The following is a 15,155-nucleotide window of genomic DNA, read 5'->3' as shown; positions in this document are numbered from 1 at the left end:
AGCAGTGCCTGTGACTACTGATGAGTGAGCCTTCCAAATGAATCGTAATTGGCAGAGCAGCCTCTGCGTCTCTCTAGATGTTCTGCCAATTAGGGCCTCGTTCCTAACGACCTATGCTCATTTTCAGCTGTCTCCCTCCTAATTTCCCCTGCCACCCCCCTCTATAACCTTTCAACTTCAGAGAAATCTCATTCTGCCACACCCTCCTGCACCACAGGTCATTTCTTTAGCTTCCTTATTTATTCCGCCTTTCCCTTCCTTCTCTCCTCACTCTTTTTCTTCTCCATTTTCTTCACTGGGTGTTTAAGATTTAGTGAGGCCGGTCCAGGCTTGCTTCGTGGAGATAAGAGGAGAAGGTCACGACCAGAGTCTTTTTTTTTCCCTGGTCGTGAGTGACAGACGTGGGTTGAGTGACAATAGCAACGTTTCCTTTTCTCTGATATTAAAAGAAAGGGACTTTGTCATTGCTCCTTTGGGTCAAGAGTGACTTTTGTATTATGCTACAGTAAGTCTGGCATATACAAACGTCTTTGTTCAGTATTACAAACAATTGGTTTGTGTTGGTTTAGTGTTGGTGTACTATTGTCGTGGTTGCATAGTAGTTCAATGTTTTGTAATAGATCTAGCTAATCTATTCCCTGTGGTTTAGAATCTTTTTCAGAGAGATGGGAAGGGGTTCATTTCATTGGATAGTTTTCATATAAGTCATTGGCATTAATTGCAGCGCCTGCTTTTCAGTTTTTGGATGGCTTCCTGGTTTGTAATTTCAGCCTTAAAAAGGACTGGTGTTTAGAGCAATGGGGGTACATTGAGTGCTAATGAGCCATAAGCTCCGAATCCCATTGGAATGGATTAAAAGTACTGATGGTAATTGAATTCTGAAGTATGACTAATGTCCCTTTGTCCCCAAAGTAAAGAGAACGCCTGTGAAAATCAATATAAAGAGAGAAATGCATTTGTTTTGGAACTAGTTAGCTTAACCTATTGTGGATATCTTGAATGTACACTGAACAAAAATAAAAATGCAACATGTAAAGTGTTCGTTTCATGAGATGAATTCCAGAAAGTTTTCATACACACAAAAAGCTTATTTCTCTCAAATGTTGTGCACAAATTTATTTACATCCCTGTTAGTGAGCTTTTCTCCTTTGCCAAGATAATCCATCCACCTGACAGGTGCGGCATATCAAGAAGCTGATTAAACAGCCTGATATTACACAGGTGCACCTTGTGCTGGGGGACAATAAAAGGCCACTAATAAAATGTGCAGTTTTGTCACACAACATTATTCCACAGATGTCTCAAGTATTGAGGGAGCGTGCAATTGGCATACTGACTACAGGAATGTCCACCAGAGCTGTTGCCAGAAGCCGCCTCCAACATTGTTTTAGAGAATTTGTCAGTACGCCCAAGCGGCCTCACAGTTGCAGACCACGTGTATGGCGTCATGTGGGCAAACCGTTTGCTAATGTCAACGTTGTGAACATAGTGCCTTCAGCATGTCGTGAGGATCTGTACACAATTCCTGGAAGTTGAAAATGTCAGTTTTTCCATGGCCTGCATACTCACCAGATATGTCACCCATCGAGCATGTTTGGGATGCTCCGAATCGACGTGTGCGACAGCGTGTCCCAGTTCCTGACAATATCCAGTGACTTCGAACAGCGATTGAAGAGGAGTGGGGCAACATTCCACAGGCCACAATCAACAGCATGATCAACTCTATACGAAGGAGATGTCACGCTGCATGAGGCAAATGGTGGTCACCAGATACTGACTGGTTTTCTGATCCACCCCCCTACTTAAAAAAATAATGTTTAAGGTATCTGTGGCTAACAGAAATCCATAGATTAGGGCCAAATTCATTTCAATCAATTGGCTGATTTCCTTTCATGAACTGTAACTCAGTCAAATATTTGAAATTGTTGCATGATTCGTTTATATTTTTGTTCAGTGTAGTTGATGGTTGCTGTTGGTGCTATAGTCAACCAGGTTTAGTTGTCAGCTAGACATCCTCTCAGTCCGTCAAATATAATAAGAAAGGTGTCTTTTTCTCACACCCAGTGAGCCTGTGTGTCTGAATCTCTCTTCCTCTTGTTAGTTGCAATGACTTGATTTTCTTCCAAAATCAGGTGACCAGTAGAGTAGAACTCAAAGCAATAGAAGTTAATGAAGTGGATATTGTAATCTCGTAATTGCTTTGCACAGAAACAATCAAGGTTGAAGCCAAAACGTAAATGCTGTGGCAAGATTTGTATACTTCTTTTGTTTACATGTTGTTTTTCTTGAATGGTCATGCCATGTGTGAAGGGAAGTTGTGAATTGATATTTGATGATTACATTACAAACACTAGTTGCTGGGAAGATCGACACTTATGGGCAAGACACAATTCATTGATCTAATACAAATAATGAATATGTGGTTCCCTTATTGAAATAAACTTAAAGAAGATACTGCATCTTTAAAATGGTGGTCCATGACATTGCTTGTTTTCCAGGTAGCAAGCAGCTTGTTCTTTAGTTTGCTGCAATTTGTTTTGCAGCTCTGTATATCCATTATGCTGATCAAGACATTACTTTTCATATGTAAACACTGTAGCCTAAATCTAATGATGAGTCCACAACACCAACAGTCAGTCTTAAGATGGTCTGACTGTCCAAGTGAATGAGACAGTATTTAATGCATGACATTAATGATTACACCCGAAATTCCAAAATTCAACCAGAACAAAAATATGAACTATTAACATGTTTGTAATGAAAATCATTTTCTTGCACACTATCTTCAATTACACTGGAACATAAAACTGCATGAAGCTCAATTTGAAGGAATGCATGTAAAAAAAAAAAAATGAAATTCAACATTAAGGAAGTTAATTCATAGAGATAAAATGTTGTTGTTTTGTACTTTTTTTTCTGCTTTTGTTGATCCGACTGATTCCCACTTTGCATTCACCAATATTTCTTTATCCTGCTGTCTCTGATTTGCGTACCAGGAGGAGCTACTATTCTTACTCATATTACCTGTAAGTAAACAGACAAACAACAACAACAAAACAGAAACAAACAAACCCAAAAATACAATGAGTGCACTTGTCCTTGGTTAGTTATGTAGTGTTTTAAAGATGCAGTATCCTTTTTTCAAGTGAAAACGCATATCGCTCAGATCCAATTCCCATTGCCATTGACCAGCTCGAACATGCTTTCGAAACGCTCTCCAAACCAAAGTCGTCATGACCCAAAAGCGGTGTTATTTGAAAAAAGAATGCTGCACTTTGTGTCCTGTGTTCAATCTGAGTGCATGTGGTTGTATGTCAATAACTCATGTATTTCATTCATCTTCTTCATCTCCTGGACCTCCTTTGTCCATTGAAAGGATATATGGGGTAATCTGTGTGCCTCTACACATGCACACTGCTTGTGTTGTATGTCTTCTATATCTCATAAGCCCTTTCCAATTGGTTGATTTGATTGTTGGTGGCAGAGGGTTTCCTCTTTGGGTTGGTGTTGGTTCTTCTCCTGCTGTACAGTAGACAGTAGACAGCCATCTCCACACTGCGGTGCTTTCCACAAGGGCTGCAACGAGAGAGAGAGATACTCCCCGATCTGTTGTCCTGACAAGACGGCATCAGTCTGCCGATGCGCTCACATGATCTACCATTCGACATGCTTGCCATTTTACCCTCACCTCTGTGAGAGTGTGTTTAAGCTACACGGGCCTTGCATTTACCTTCCAACTCCTCTCATTTTTGTATTTCTCACAATCATTTTTCATTTCACGCCAAGAAGTGACACCCAACCTCAAGTGAATTCAGGTGAATGAGCCTTTTCAGCATTTCAGAGATGATTCCCCCCGACACAGGATACATTTGTTTCAGTTTTTATTAATGATTTTTTTTCTCTCCATGAAAATGAAAGATACTGTATCAGTTTCACAGTGAACATCTTATGCTGGCTTCGGATAGTTCCTTCAAGCGATTTTAGGACACCAAATTTGTTAGCGCTGGGGGACATTTTGACAATTATATCCTGTTAAGTTTGGAATAATTGAAAAACAGAAAGTTACCAATAATTACCTCAAATGTTAAATCAGTTTTTCCCGACGGGAAAGTGAGGTATCCTACAGTTTGCCTCTATCAAAGGCAATTAAAAGGCTCAAAATGGAAGCTGGATAATTTTCTCATGACTCTTGATATAATTGACCCCATGCTGTGCTTGCCTATTTTCGATCCACTTCCAATTTATGATGGGCAGAAATTAGTATATTCTGTCTGTAATTGTCATTTTACTAGAACAGTATGAAATTATAGTATTTGGTCTCTTTCTCCTGCTGTCCCATCTGTCTCTTCTCTAGCACAGAGAGTCCTCCCTTCAATTTCACTAGAGTGGCTCCTTAAAACCCCATCTCAGTGCTTTCATCTAACTGCAATCTGAAAACTCCAATCAGAGGACAATTTATACTGCAACACCTTTCTTCAGGGTGCTCACAAAGTGGAATAAGGAACTAGGAATAGAACAGAGTGGGTCTGTGTTTTCATCGCAGTGCTCCTTTTTACAATTCAAATGTAGTGAAACTCGTAATTGCCCTTGAAATGGAAACCTCCCAGTCTTGTAGGCGTTCAATCGGCTTTTCTCAGTCAGGGGCCAATGAGTAAGTCCGTACACAATCGATTTGGCATATCAACCGATTTGGCATATTAACCTTGCTAATATACTGTATTAACCCAATCAACTCCTGTCCAGGTGAAATGATCAATAGATCATCAACCAATCAGGGAGTCCCCATTTCTCAGAATGTGTATGTCAGAGCCCAGACTGGGGATGACATGCAGCAACCTCTCACCTTAGCATGAAGCATCTACCTGTCCCCCTCGAAGCAGAAGTTACTCCTGCATGATTTTGATTCCTTTTGGATTTCCCCCTATATGTTTCCTACAGTGTACTGAATGATACTTGACCCTAATAATAGAGTATTTGTGAGGTTTTCACCTATTATTGGATGAAAAATACTTTTTTTTAAGGCCGTATGTGAAAGCCAAACCAATGGTCTGTTGTCATGGAGATGAGCTTTTCTCTTTCATCTCTTTCCCTTTAGTTTTTCCTGTTGTGTATGAATAATCGATGGCAATGTGTTTTTGTGGTATTTTAACCTGCTCGTCCGATCCTTCAGGAAACTGGCCAAGAAGCGCAAAGACGCCATCGGGAACACTCGGCAGGAAATGACCCATATGGTGAACGCCATGGACCGCAGTTATGCTGATCAGAGCACGCTCCACGCTGAGGATCCCATGGCCGTCACCTTTATGGACTCCCACAACTTCAGCAACAGATGTAAGCATAATGGTCCTAAGACAGTTCCCTGGGGAACACCACCCTCCACAAAAACATGATACATGTGAGAAAGGCTCCTGACAGTTAGATAATCTAATGCCTTACATTGGGAAAGACCCTAACACCAAGAAGGGTCCATGAGACAGGCTCTGAAGAGAGGTGTTAAGTTGCCCTTTAACCTTACATATTTTTACTTTAAAATACATAATAGGAAAATCCCAAGATATGAATGAATGCCTTTAATGATTTGAACTGTTGGCACAGGATATTTTGGTAGAATTTCTTCTAATCTTATGCTCTGTTCATCTTGCCCCTGGAATTGTATAATTCAGTTGTGTGATGCAGCTTATTCAAGCCTTCCGGAATGTATTTCATACACTTTTTTCCCTACAGTGCCTAATGATCCACTTGTGCCAACGGCAGTGTTAGGTGAGGCCCTGGTGCTATATCATCTGCCTTGCCATGGCTTGTTGTGTTCCTCATGCATGTCGTTGTCACAGTCCTGTAGCCGTACATTGTAAACCTGTAGCCGTCCATTGTAAACCTGTAGCCGTCCATTGTAAACCCGTCCATTGATTGTCTCTGTGTTGAGTCTGGTTAGTCACGTACAACTCACTCTAGCCCTGACAATATACACTACCACAGTCAGAATGACTAGCCTCCACATTCACTTATCCAGTAAGGGGAATAAAATAGGAATTGTTTCCAGATTTTGGATTTCCCCTGGCTGCCAGTGTAAAACAGACTTGGCCTTCAGCCATGGTAGAGTGGAGACATGGCAGTCTTCCAGTGAACCGATGAACAATCCTTCAGCGTTTAGGACCCACCTATGAGCCGTTAGAGTGGAGCTAAAGGTCCAAACCACATTCAGAGACTCACACTCATTCCCGTATGCATTACAACTGTCTGCATGCTCCAAATCCTGCTCAGGGCGTTGGTTTGGAGATGAGGAGGGAAAACCGATTCAAACCCAAGTGAAGATACACGATGGCTACATTCACCTGAGTCCTTACCCGAAAATCAACGTCCTGCATGACATGACACTTTTATAGAATGAAACCAGTCATCCTGTCACTGTGTGTAAGTCTTACAGGCTTTGTGAGCGGGTGCCATTTTAAATCACCCTCAGCCCCTCTGGGACTTGTCTCTGTCTGTGCAGAGTAAAAAAAAAACACATCTGACTGTTTCTATGTAATGGAGTTCAGCGTTCACTCGTGACATCAGGATGGAGAGTGTTAGACACTCGACACGAGCAGTGTAGTCCACACTGACAGAACAAGCAAGCCACCGCGGAGGGTCTTTACGGCTCACTGAAAACCTACGTTTGATGGGGAATTAAAATGCCCCCTCAGGCCACAGTATTTGCTGTGAAAATGTGTTATTTTAGCTCTGTGTTCTCGCTGGGCTTGGTAATAGGAAGTGAAGGGTGCAGTTCAATCCATGACTCAGTCTAGTATGTTACGGCCAAATTAAGTAGTACAAATTTGCAAATGAGTAGAAATGTCAGCTTAGATAGTGTCTACACTAGAGTGCAGCAGTTCTCTCGCCAGCTTAGTGTCACTTCTCTTAGATCCCGCCCACTGCATTAGTGTGTCTGTCAGTCTCCCCATAGCTTTCTAGAAAGCTGTGTGCAGATGTGTAAGAAAGTCAGTGTTGTGTACGTGTGGTAAAATAGGTCCTTGGGTCATTTGTCAGTCAACTATGAATCCCTCGTCATTGTTAGGTGATCGCCTCCATCACCCTCATCTTCCAGTATTGTGCTTGAAGTCATGTCACTTCATCATATATATGTATTATGTATGTACTACAACCCCTGTGTGCTTACTGTTGATCTAGCTAAAAGCTCATGTTGTTTTCTTTTCTTGCTGCCCTAATTGTAAAGTGCCAATTACCGGTAAGTGTGTGTGGAAATTCTAAAGTGTCCCAAAGTGGTTAATGAAAAGAAATTGATTACCAGATCGCAAATATTAGATCTCAGTGCTGTTGTGTCGTTGATTGAGCCATTAAATGTGTGTGCAGAGTGTGGGTGTCAGTAACAGTAGCCGACTTCCCCTCCACTGACAGTAAATTGTGCGGGGTTCTTAAAACTGTAACTTAACATTCCCCTTAACCTGATATAGAGGCTGGCAGTAGCTCAGGGGCTAGCCAAGCAGAAAAGATATAGAGCTCACGGCTCAGTAGGTAATGTGATTGCCAGCAGGTCAGTCTGGGCTTTAGTGGGGTGAAAATCCTGACTGCAGATAACCTAGGACCCCCCCCCCCCCCACACACACACACACAGGGTTCTTAAAACATACACACAACCACACTCACACACGCCGACACACATCTCCACAGGCGAAATGGCTATGTTTCTCAGTGGTTGACATGGCTCAGGTAAGACATTAAAGGGTGCATATGGTGCCTGTCAGTCCTGTGAGCCCAGTGTCTCTCCCCTGAGAGGCTCCTGCCCTCACACTGTCGTAACTGAGAGGCCCCTGCGTTTGCCTGTCTGTCTGCTGGGAAAGACAGGCACCACTCCTCAGCTTTATCAAGGCCTGTCTTGCCCACTCACCAAGCTGACGCAACATGTCAGTTACTGCCAGGTGCCTTGTGACTTGCTCCTCCTCAGAGCTTAGCTGCTTTGTGAAGGCAGGAGCCATGTTCTTTTTTTTTGCAAGAAAAACGTAGTTTTGTAAACGTAATTCTGCGAGAGAAGAACACTCAGTCTGGTTATAATAGGGTATTTTTTAATAATTTTTTTAACGACGGATTTCAGCGCCCCAAAAATAGCACGCAATTACATGAGACAATGTGCCATTGATGTGAAGTGCACTGAGGAGTTTAGTTTAACTTGTGAGTGATGGTGATGATGATCCTTCACAAGCCTGTGTAATCCTCACCAGCATGTGATTTCCTTGGACAGATGAGAACCACACTGCGGCTGCTGCTGCAGAGTCCAGTCGGCTGCTGGACGTGCCTCGGTACCACTGTGAGGGGACAGAGTCGCCCTACCAGACCGGTCAGCTGCACCCAGCCATCAGGGTGGCTGACCTGCTCCAACACATCAACCTGATGAAGACCTCCGACAGCTACGGCTTCAAGGAGGAATATGAGGTCAGACCCCAAAGACTCTGGTCTACAGTACATCCGTAACACAGGCCCACAGACTCTAATCAACAGTACACTCATAACAATAAAAACAAAAGAAGCTTTATTTAAACCAGGTAGGCTAGTTGAGAACAAGTACTCATTTAAAATTGCGACCTGGCCAAGATAAAGCAAAGCAGTTCTACACATACAACAACGCAGAGTTACACATGGAATAAACAAACATACAGTCAATAATACAGTAGAAAAAGTCTATATACAGTGTGTGCAAATGAGGTAAGATAAGGGAGGTGAGGGAATAAATAGGCCATGGTGGCATAACTCAGATAACACAGGCCTAAGTCTCTGGTCTATATGTTTAACATAGCATATTTACGATGGCCCTAAAGAGGCAAGTAGCTTTTAAAATGAAGCGACAGCTCACACGCATATTAGCTAAGTGTATGAGGTCGTCAGCCCTCAAGACCGTCTTACTGATAGTCTCACTATTCAAACAGTCAACCCACCTTCAAGTTCATTCAAATACAATCTGCTTCAAATCAAGCATTTAACTCAATTTTTTGGGAGGTTCTTCAAAGAGAAAATATCCCAACAGGGGAGAACAAGCAAAATACCCACTAAATGTCACATCCTGTTGAGGTTCTGTGTTGCTCACTGTGTTGACTTGATGGGCAACCACAGCCCTGCAGAGAAAGAGTTTCCTGTCAGCGAGGAGTTTGCCAGTCAGGGAGAGGTTTGCACTGCTACAGGGGTTTAGAGGCAAAGTAAAGTTGTCTTGTGTGAGTATGGCTCTGTTCCGATAGTCATCTCCCCATAGATTATTTCACAATTATGCTGTTGTTCATTCGACTGAATTTATGTATATGCAACTCTAGGAAGTTTAAATGTGATGCCCAGTTCCTGTTGTAATATTGTAATAATGATCTCTGTGGTGAAGACCAAACTTTTAAGTTTTAAGCATCAAACCACATGCTGCAATGCCTCTTCAATGGACAGTTGAAGTAATTTCATTTTTTAAATTGGCCACATCAGGAAATGTGGTTACCTTGTATCTCTATTGTTCTCTGAGATGCACCAGGCCAGACATTGAAGCTTTGAAGTGATGGTCCTTGACATACAGTACAATCGAAAAGTCCATAGAAAACTGCCCTTTGATTATATTGCAGTGCCTTAACCACAGTCTAGTCTAGACAGTAGTGTTGTACACTCTTGCGAAATGTGTTTTCTTATCAGCCTCACTCACTCGGTTTCATTCTGTTTCGTATGCAGAGTTTCTTTGAAGGCCAGTCCGCTTCCTGGGACGTGGCAAAGAAAGACACTAACAGAACCAAGAACCGCTATGGAAACATCATTGCATGTAAGTCTTGTATTTAACTTCTAATAAAGTTGCTAGATGTTGATGCCTCCTTTTGCCTAGCGTGTTTTTAGGAATGAGCTCATTCAAATATGGCCAACCGCAACATCGGTTATCATGTACCTAGCTGTCTTTTAATCCCAAGAAATATAGAAGAATCCTTTTGATTTGACTTCCTGTTAATGAAATGCAACTAGTCAGCCTACTAACCCATGTTGTATGGCAGACGATCATTCTAGAGTGATCCTGCAACCAATGGAAGACGATCCTTCCTCTGACTACATCAACGCCAACTACATTGACGTAAGTGGCGCAGCCTCCTCCATTGGCGAACGTGTGCGACACAACCGTCCTTCTCTCGTATGTGAGGCCTTCTATGCATGTCTTTGTCAACAATATGAATACAGCTTTTATTTCCCTCCTTCAGTCAAAGTGCTTGTACTCACTGACATTGTTGTGCTTTCTTTCACTCTTGCCTATGATTTGGGCTGTAGATATGGCTGTACAGGGATGTAAGTATCACTGTAGGGGACCTCACCACACCTCATGTTTCCCACTCTCCCTCCTCCCTTGTTCACCTCTGGTTACCTCTAATAACATCTGCATGGCAGCTGTACGAGATGTTAGACCTCCTTTCGTCTTCCCCCTTTTTGATTTGATCCTACCATGCTGTTGTTCATCCGCTTCTCTCATTTCACATGTCCTCATGCCCGACGTGTACATCCCTGATCCGTGTGCTACTGTTCTCGATAGGAATATTTACAAGATGGTGGCCACCATTTGTTTTCCTTTGTTGCCTCCCCGCCTGTGCCTGTACCCAGCCAGATCCAATCTGATGGGGATCATTTAGGGTGTTAAACCCGCTGACTCTATGAAGCAACTTGCTAATAAGTAGCCAACTACAATAATGTATTATTCCTATGAAGTAATCGCTAATGTGAAATTCTTGGCAATAAAACACACCAGAGTTGAGCTTTACAGAGAATAAACGTCCGTTTAATTGACAGATACTCAAAGCACAAGTAGGAAACGTGCTCTTATTGAAAGTGTATTTCAGTAAATGAATTAATGCACGAGAAGAGCTCTGTGCATATTAGTGACTCTCCATTGACTCTCATGAAGATATATCACATGCACACCAAGCTGGGGTCGAGGCACGGTATGCTGTGTAGTAGTCTGCTGTTGTTGCAACACCAAAATAAAAGTCTTAACCGAATGATCTTAACATATTGTGTTTGTTGCACTTTTCAGGGGTACCAGAGGCCAAGTCACTACATTGCAACCCAAGGTAAGACAAAGTTCTGCCTTAACCTCTAAAGAAGGTTTGATGATCATATTGTATTTTCAGCATTGAGCAATTGATCTCATAAAGAGTTATCAGATTGTATTGTATGTAGTTCAGAGATTGATTGATAGATTGATATGTGTTGTCCTCTCCAGGGCCTGTCCATGAGACAGTCTATGATTTCTGGAGGATGGTCTGGCAAGAGCAATCTGCCTGTATCGTCATGGTCACCAACCTAGTGGAAGTTGGACGGGTAGGTCATAATATCATATTGCTGTCAGACCCCAAACCACAGGAGGCCAATGTAGGCGTCGGATCAGTCTTCAGATATTGATCTGGCATACTGTATATCTGGGCACCTATTGTGTTCATGTATGTGTAGCATTTAAAGACGTCTTTTGTTTCAAATGAATGAAACGCTTATGTTCTTGTAGGTGAAGTGTTACAAGTACTGGCCCGATGATGCTGAGGTCTATGGTGATTTCAAAGTGACATTTGTGGAGGTGGAGCCCCTTGCTGAATATGTGGTCAGAACGTTCACCTTGGAGAGGGTGAGTCAGTCCTTTATCCACCCCTCACTTTCATATTCAACAGTTTGGTCAGTAACAGCTAAAGGGGCAATCTGGGATTCACCGCTTTGTTATTGCTTGAATCTAAGATTGCCCCTTAAAATCAACACACGTTGCAAATGTGGAAGTCAGACTGAACCCAGACCAGTTGTCACCTAATAACCCGTATGTTCTCTGTCATCAGAGAGGCTTTAACGAGCTGCGGGAGGTGAAACAGTTTCATTTCACCGGCTGGCCTGACCACGGAGTGCCCTACCACGCCACAGGCCTCCTCTCCTTCATCCGCCGAGTCAAAATGTCCAACCCCCCCAGCGCTGGGCCCATTGTGGTGCACTGCAGGTAAGCCCCTAACGCGACACTTTCTCTATGCCAGACCGCCTGAAAAACAGGTGCATCCGATTTACTTTTCTTTGATCTCTCATGCGACACTGTCATATGACTACGAAATGAGTGCACCTGAACTAACTAGCACGCTTCAATGTCAGCCACTGCTAAGCTAGCTAAGATATCGCAGTGGCCCCTTGGCAGGATGTGGTTGTTGTGGATTTTGATGCACACACTTGTAAATGTAATCTTGTGCACAAGATATCACATTGTTGTGTGTACTGCACAACGGCTGGATATGTAGGCCGTTGTAGAGCGGTGCTTCGCAGCCCCGTGCTCACCTCCCTGTCCTCTCGCTGCCCTCTCACCTTGGTCAGCGCCGGAGCCGGACGCACAGGCTGCTACATCGTCATCGACATCATGCTGGACATGGCGGAGAGGGAGGGCGTGGTGGACATCTACAACTGCGTGAAGGCCCTGCGCTCCAGACGCATCAACATGGTACAGACTGAGGTGACTACTAGATCCACCCCCACCGCCACACACCTCACCAATTAACATTAACACCATTCGCCATTGCTGTCCGTCTGTTCATTTCATGCTACTGTATGCATGGACTGTCTGGAGACGCAGTGCCTTCCCTTTGCTGAGTGTGTGTCTGTGGTCCGGCCACAGGAGCAGTACATCTTCATCCATGACGCCATCCTAGAGGCCTGTCTGTGTGGCGAGACGGCCATCCCCGCCTGCGAGTACAAAGCAGCTCACTACGACATGATCAGGATAGACTCACAGAGCAACTCCTCACACCTCAAAGACGAATTCCAGGTACTGGAAGCCTTTCTGGAGCCCTTTCATATTTATGGTGGCACGATCCGTGTTTCAATCCTCAGTCTGTTATAGCCTGACGTTAGCCATGTGTCGTACAACACTAAAAGACAACAATAAAAATGTGGAAATGGATCATGGGTGCATCTCAAATTCCCTTCGAGTGCACTACTTGGGATAGGGTGTCGTTTGAGATGCGTCCAATGTCTTCTAACAAACGATGGTCCCTGTCATTTTTGGGGTTTCATGTTATTTGTGTTGTTTGCAGACCCTGAACTCGGTGACCCCTCAGCCGCAGCCAGAGGACTGCAGCATCGCCCTGCTGCCCAGGAACCACGAGAAGAACCGCTTCATGGACATGCTGCCTCCAGACCGCTGTCTGCCCTTCCTGATCACCATCGACGGGGAGAGCAGCAACTACATCAACGCTGCCCTCATGGATGTAAGTGTCCTCTCCCCTCGTGCACACGTAAACACACACACACAGTATACACATGCACGTACGCACGCAAACACATATGCAAGCACGCACAAATACACAGACACGCACACATACACACTCCCTCGGGCTTTACTAAGTGCACTGGACGTTATCTGAATGTGTAGTAGAGACAGAAAGCTAGAGACAAATCCAGGTGTATACTTCTGTTTTGTGTACTCTTTTGGAAAATGTAGAAGGACTGATATTCATTGTATTTTTAACGTGTGCTCAACAGTTTCTGTTCTTTTTGGGCAATCCTTCAATTATTTTCTCATAGTGCAAGTAGTGATGTCGATGAAAATACCAACTAAAAATTTGCTCAAATTAATTGCATTTTTTTGGAGAACGTTTTGGTCATCTATCTTTTCAACAATGTAATTTGTTGACATTATTCTTCAAGATGGCTATTGATGTGGTCCTAAATTACACTTGAGCTTTTAATCATTTTGGGTTTTCAAATAAAACAAAAGTCCCCCCAAAAAGTTTGACCCGTTTGATAAAAGGGCGAGGTAAGTGAAACAAGTTCAGTGTATAACCACATGTTTATTTTATTATTAGTTCTAACAATAATCCAGCTGGTAACTTCTACTACAGTATCCACATAATACAACAGAATGCCTCACTATTTGACCTCTTGGATCAGAATTCTCTAAGTTTGATATCAGGATCTGTGCCAGAAAGTGAATCCATCTCCTGGGAGTCATCTTGTCATAGCTGTGTAATTGAGAAAAGGGCCAGAAGCCAACACCTAGCTATAACCTTGTTTTTGCAATATATTGCATATAGCAAAGAGAATGTGGTTGGTGACCATACTAAACATGACCCTGCTCTTTTTCTTCTGTATTGTACAGTGTATTTTATAGAAAGAGGTTGAATTCAAATCCTCTTCTCAGTCCTTGCTAGAATTCCAATGGACCCTGAAACTGAAATCTCAAAAGAGACTCTTGCTAATTACATGTATATCTGAATGAGACAAACCGGGATGAATAAATAATAAACTATGTATTGACATAGATCCTGGGAGATGGTATTTCATGTGCACAGAGAAGCAGAACTTTGCCAGATTATGATATTTTTTATTTGGAGGGTAATGTTAAATCACTTCCTCGTACGCTTCACAAACTTTTGGACTTTTTCTAACCAAGCCGTCAGAAGAATACCAGGTAATTTCTGAACTTTTCACTTCTGAATAATTAAATGCTTCTAACTATACTGGATTTGTTTCATGGCTTAACTAAGGTGTATGTCAGCAGAACTTCATTTAATGTATATACTATTGCTAGAAGCATGCCCACCACATGGATTGCCCTGGTTTAAAAAAACACTTGTCATTCAAACATCAGAAATGTCTCCACATTCCTTGCATGTTCATATATGCACACATTGTTCATTCTGAGAGGGATCATATCTTCAGTATGTGTTCTCTGTAAATGTCTGCAGACTCAGTGCTATGAGATGTTACATGGTTCCTTGTTGACTTCCTCCACCGCAGAGCTACAGACAGCCAGCAGCCTTCATCGTGACCCAGCACCCTCTGCCCAACACGGTCAAAGACTTCTGGAGGCTGGTGTACGACTACGGCTGCACGTCCCTGGTCATGCTCAATGAGATTGACCTAGCGCAGGTAATACCTGACCACTTCCCCCTCCTGCATTCGCTGCTGTGGACCCTGATTCCAAATCGCATTATTGTGCATTGAGCGAAGGTAGGCTACACGTCATTGCTAAGGTTGTTGTTGTTGTCAATCAGGGCTGTCCTCAGTATTGGCCTGAAGAGGGGATGCTTCGCTATGGTCCTGTCCAAGTTGAATGTATGTCCTGCTCCATGGATTGTGACGTCATCAGCCGTCTCTTCAGAATATGTAACCTCACCAGAGTAAGTGCTCCACTTGTCTTG

General features: G+C 43.1%; 1 protein-coding gene across 15 annotated transcripts in view; it reads left to right on the top strand.

Moving 5' to 3' along the window:
- The window catches only part of ptprk (protein tyrosine phosphatase receptor type K), a 156,331-nt gene that overhangs the window by 138,316 nt on the left and 2,860 nt on the right, over positions 1-15,155 (top strand). For 2 of the 15 annotated variants that reach the window (XM_082976811.1, XM_045720782.2), the window contains 17 exons: positions 2,997-3,026; positions 5,171-5,331; positions 5,725-5,760; positions 7,214-7,225; positions 8,237-8,427; positions 9,691-9,778; positions 10,002-10,135; positions 10,270-10,287; positions 11,027-11,063; positions 11,216-11,313; positions 11,495-11,611; positions 11,814-11,968; positions 12,331-12,466; positions 12,629-12,778; positions 13,047-13,220; positions 14,752-14,883; positions 15,009-15,134. In XM_082976811.1, coding sequence (XP_082832937.1) covers positions 2,997-3,026; positions 5,171-5,331; positions 5,725-5,760; positions 7,214-7,225; positions 8,237-8,427; positions 9,691-9,778; positions 10,002-10,135; positions 10,270-10,287; positions 11,027-11,063; positions 11,216-11,313; positions 11,495-11,611; positions 11,814-11,968; positions 12,331-12,466; positions 12,629-12,778; positions 13,047-13,220; positions 14,752-14,883; positions 15,009-15,134 — 1,795 coding nt within the window. The remainder of the gene's footprint in view (positions 1-2,996; positions 3,027-5,170; positions 5,332-5,724; positions 5,761-7,213; positions 7,226-8,236; positions 8,428-9,690; positions 9,779-10,001; positions 10,136-10,269; positions 10,288-11,026; positions 11,064-11,215; positions 11,314-11,494; positions 11,612-11,813; positions 11,969-12,330; positions 12,467-12,628; positions 12,779-13,046; positions 13,221-14,751; positions 14,884-15,008; positions 15,135-15,155) is intronic. The other 13 variants (XM_082976816.1, XM_082976812.1, XM_082976813.1 and 10 more) reach the window with 12 other exon arrangements.

Source organism: Salmo salar, chromosome 06 (assembly GCF_965601325.2).
Source record: "Salmo salar chromosome 06, fSalSal1, whole genome shotgun sequence".
In the NCBI taxonomy this organism is placed as follows: domain Eukaryota; kingdom Metazoa; phylum Chordata; class Actinopteri; order Salmoniformes; family Salmonidae; genus Salmo; species Salmo salar.
This window is presented reverse-complemented; position numbering and strand designations above follow the sequence as displayed.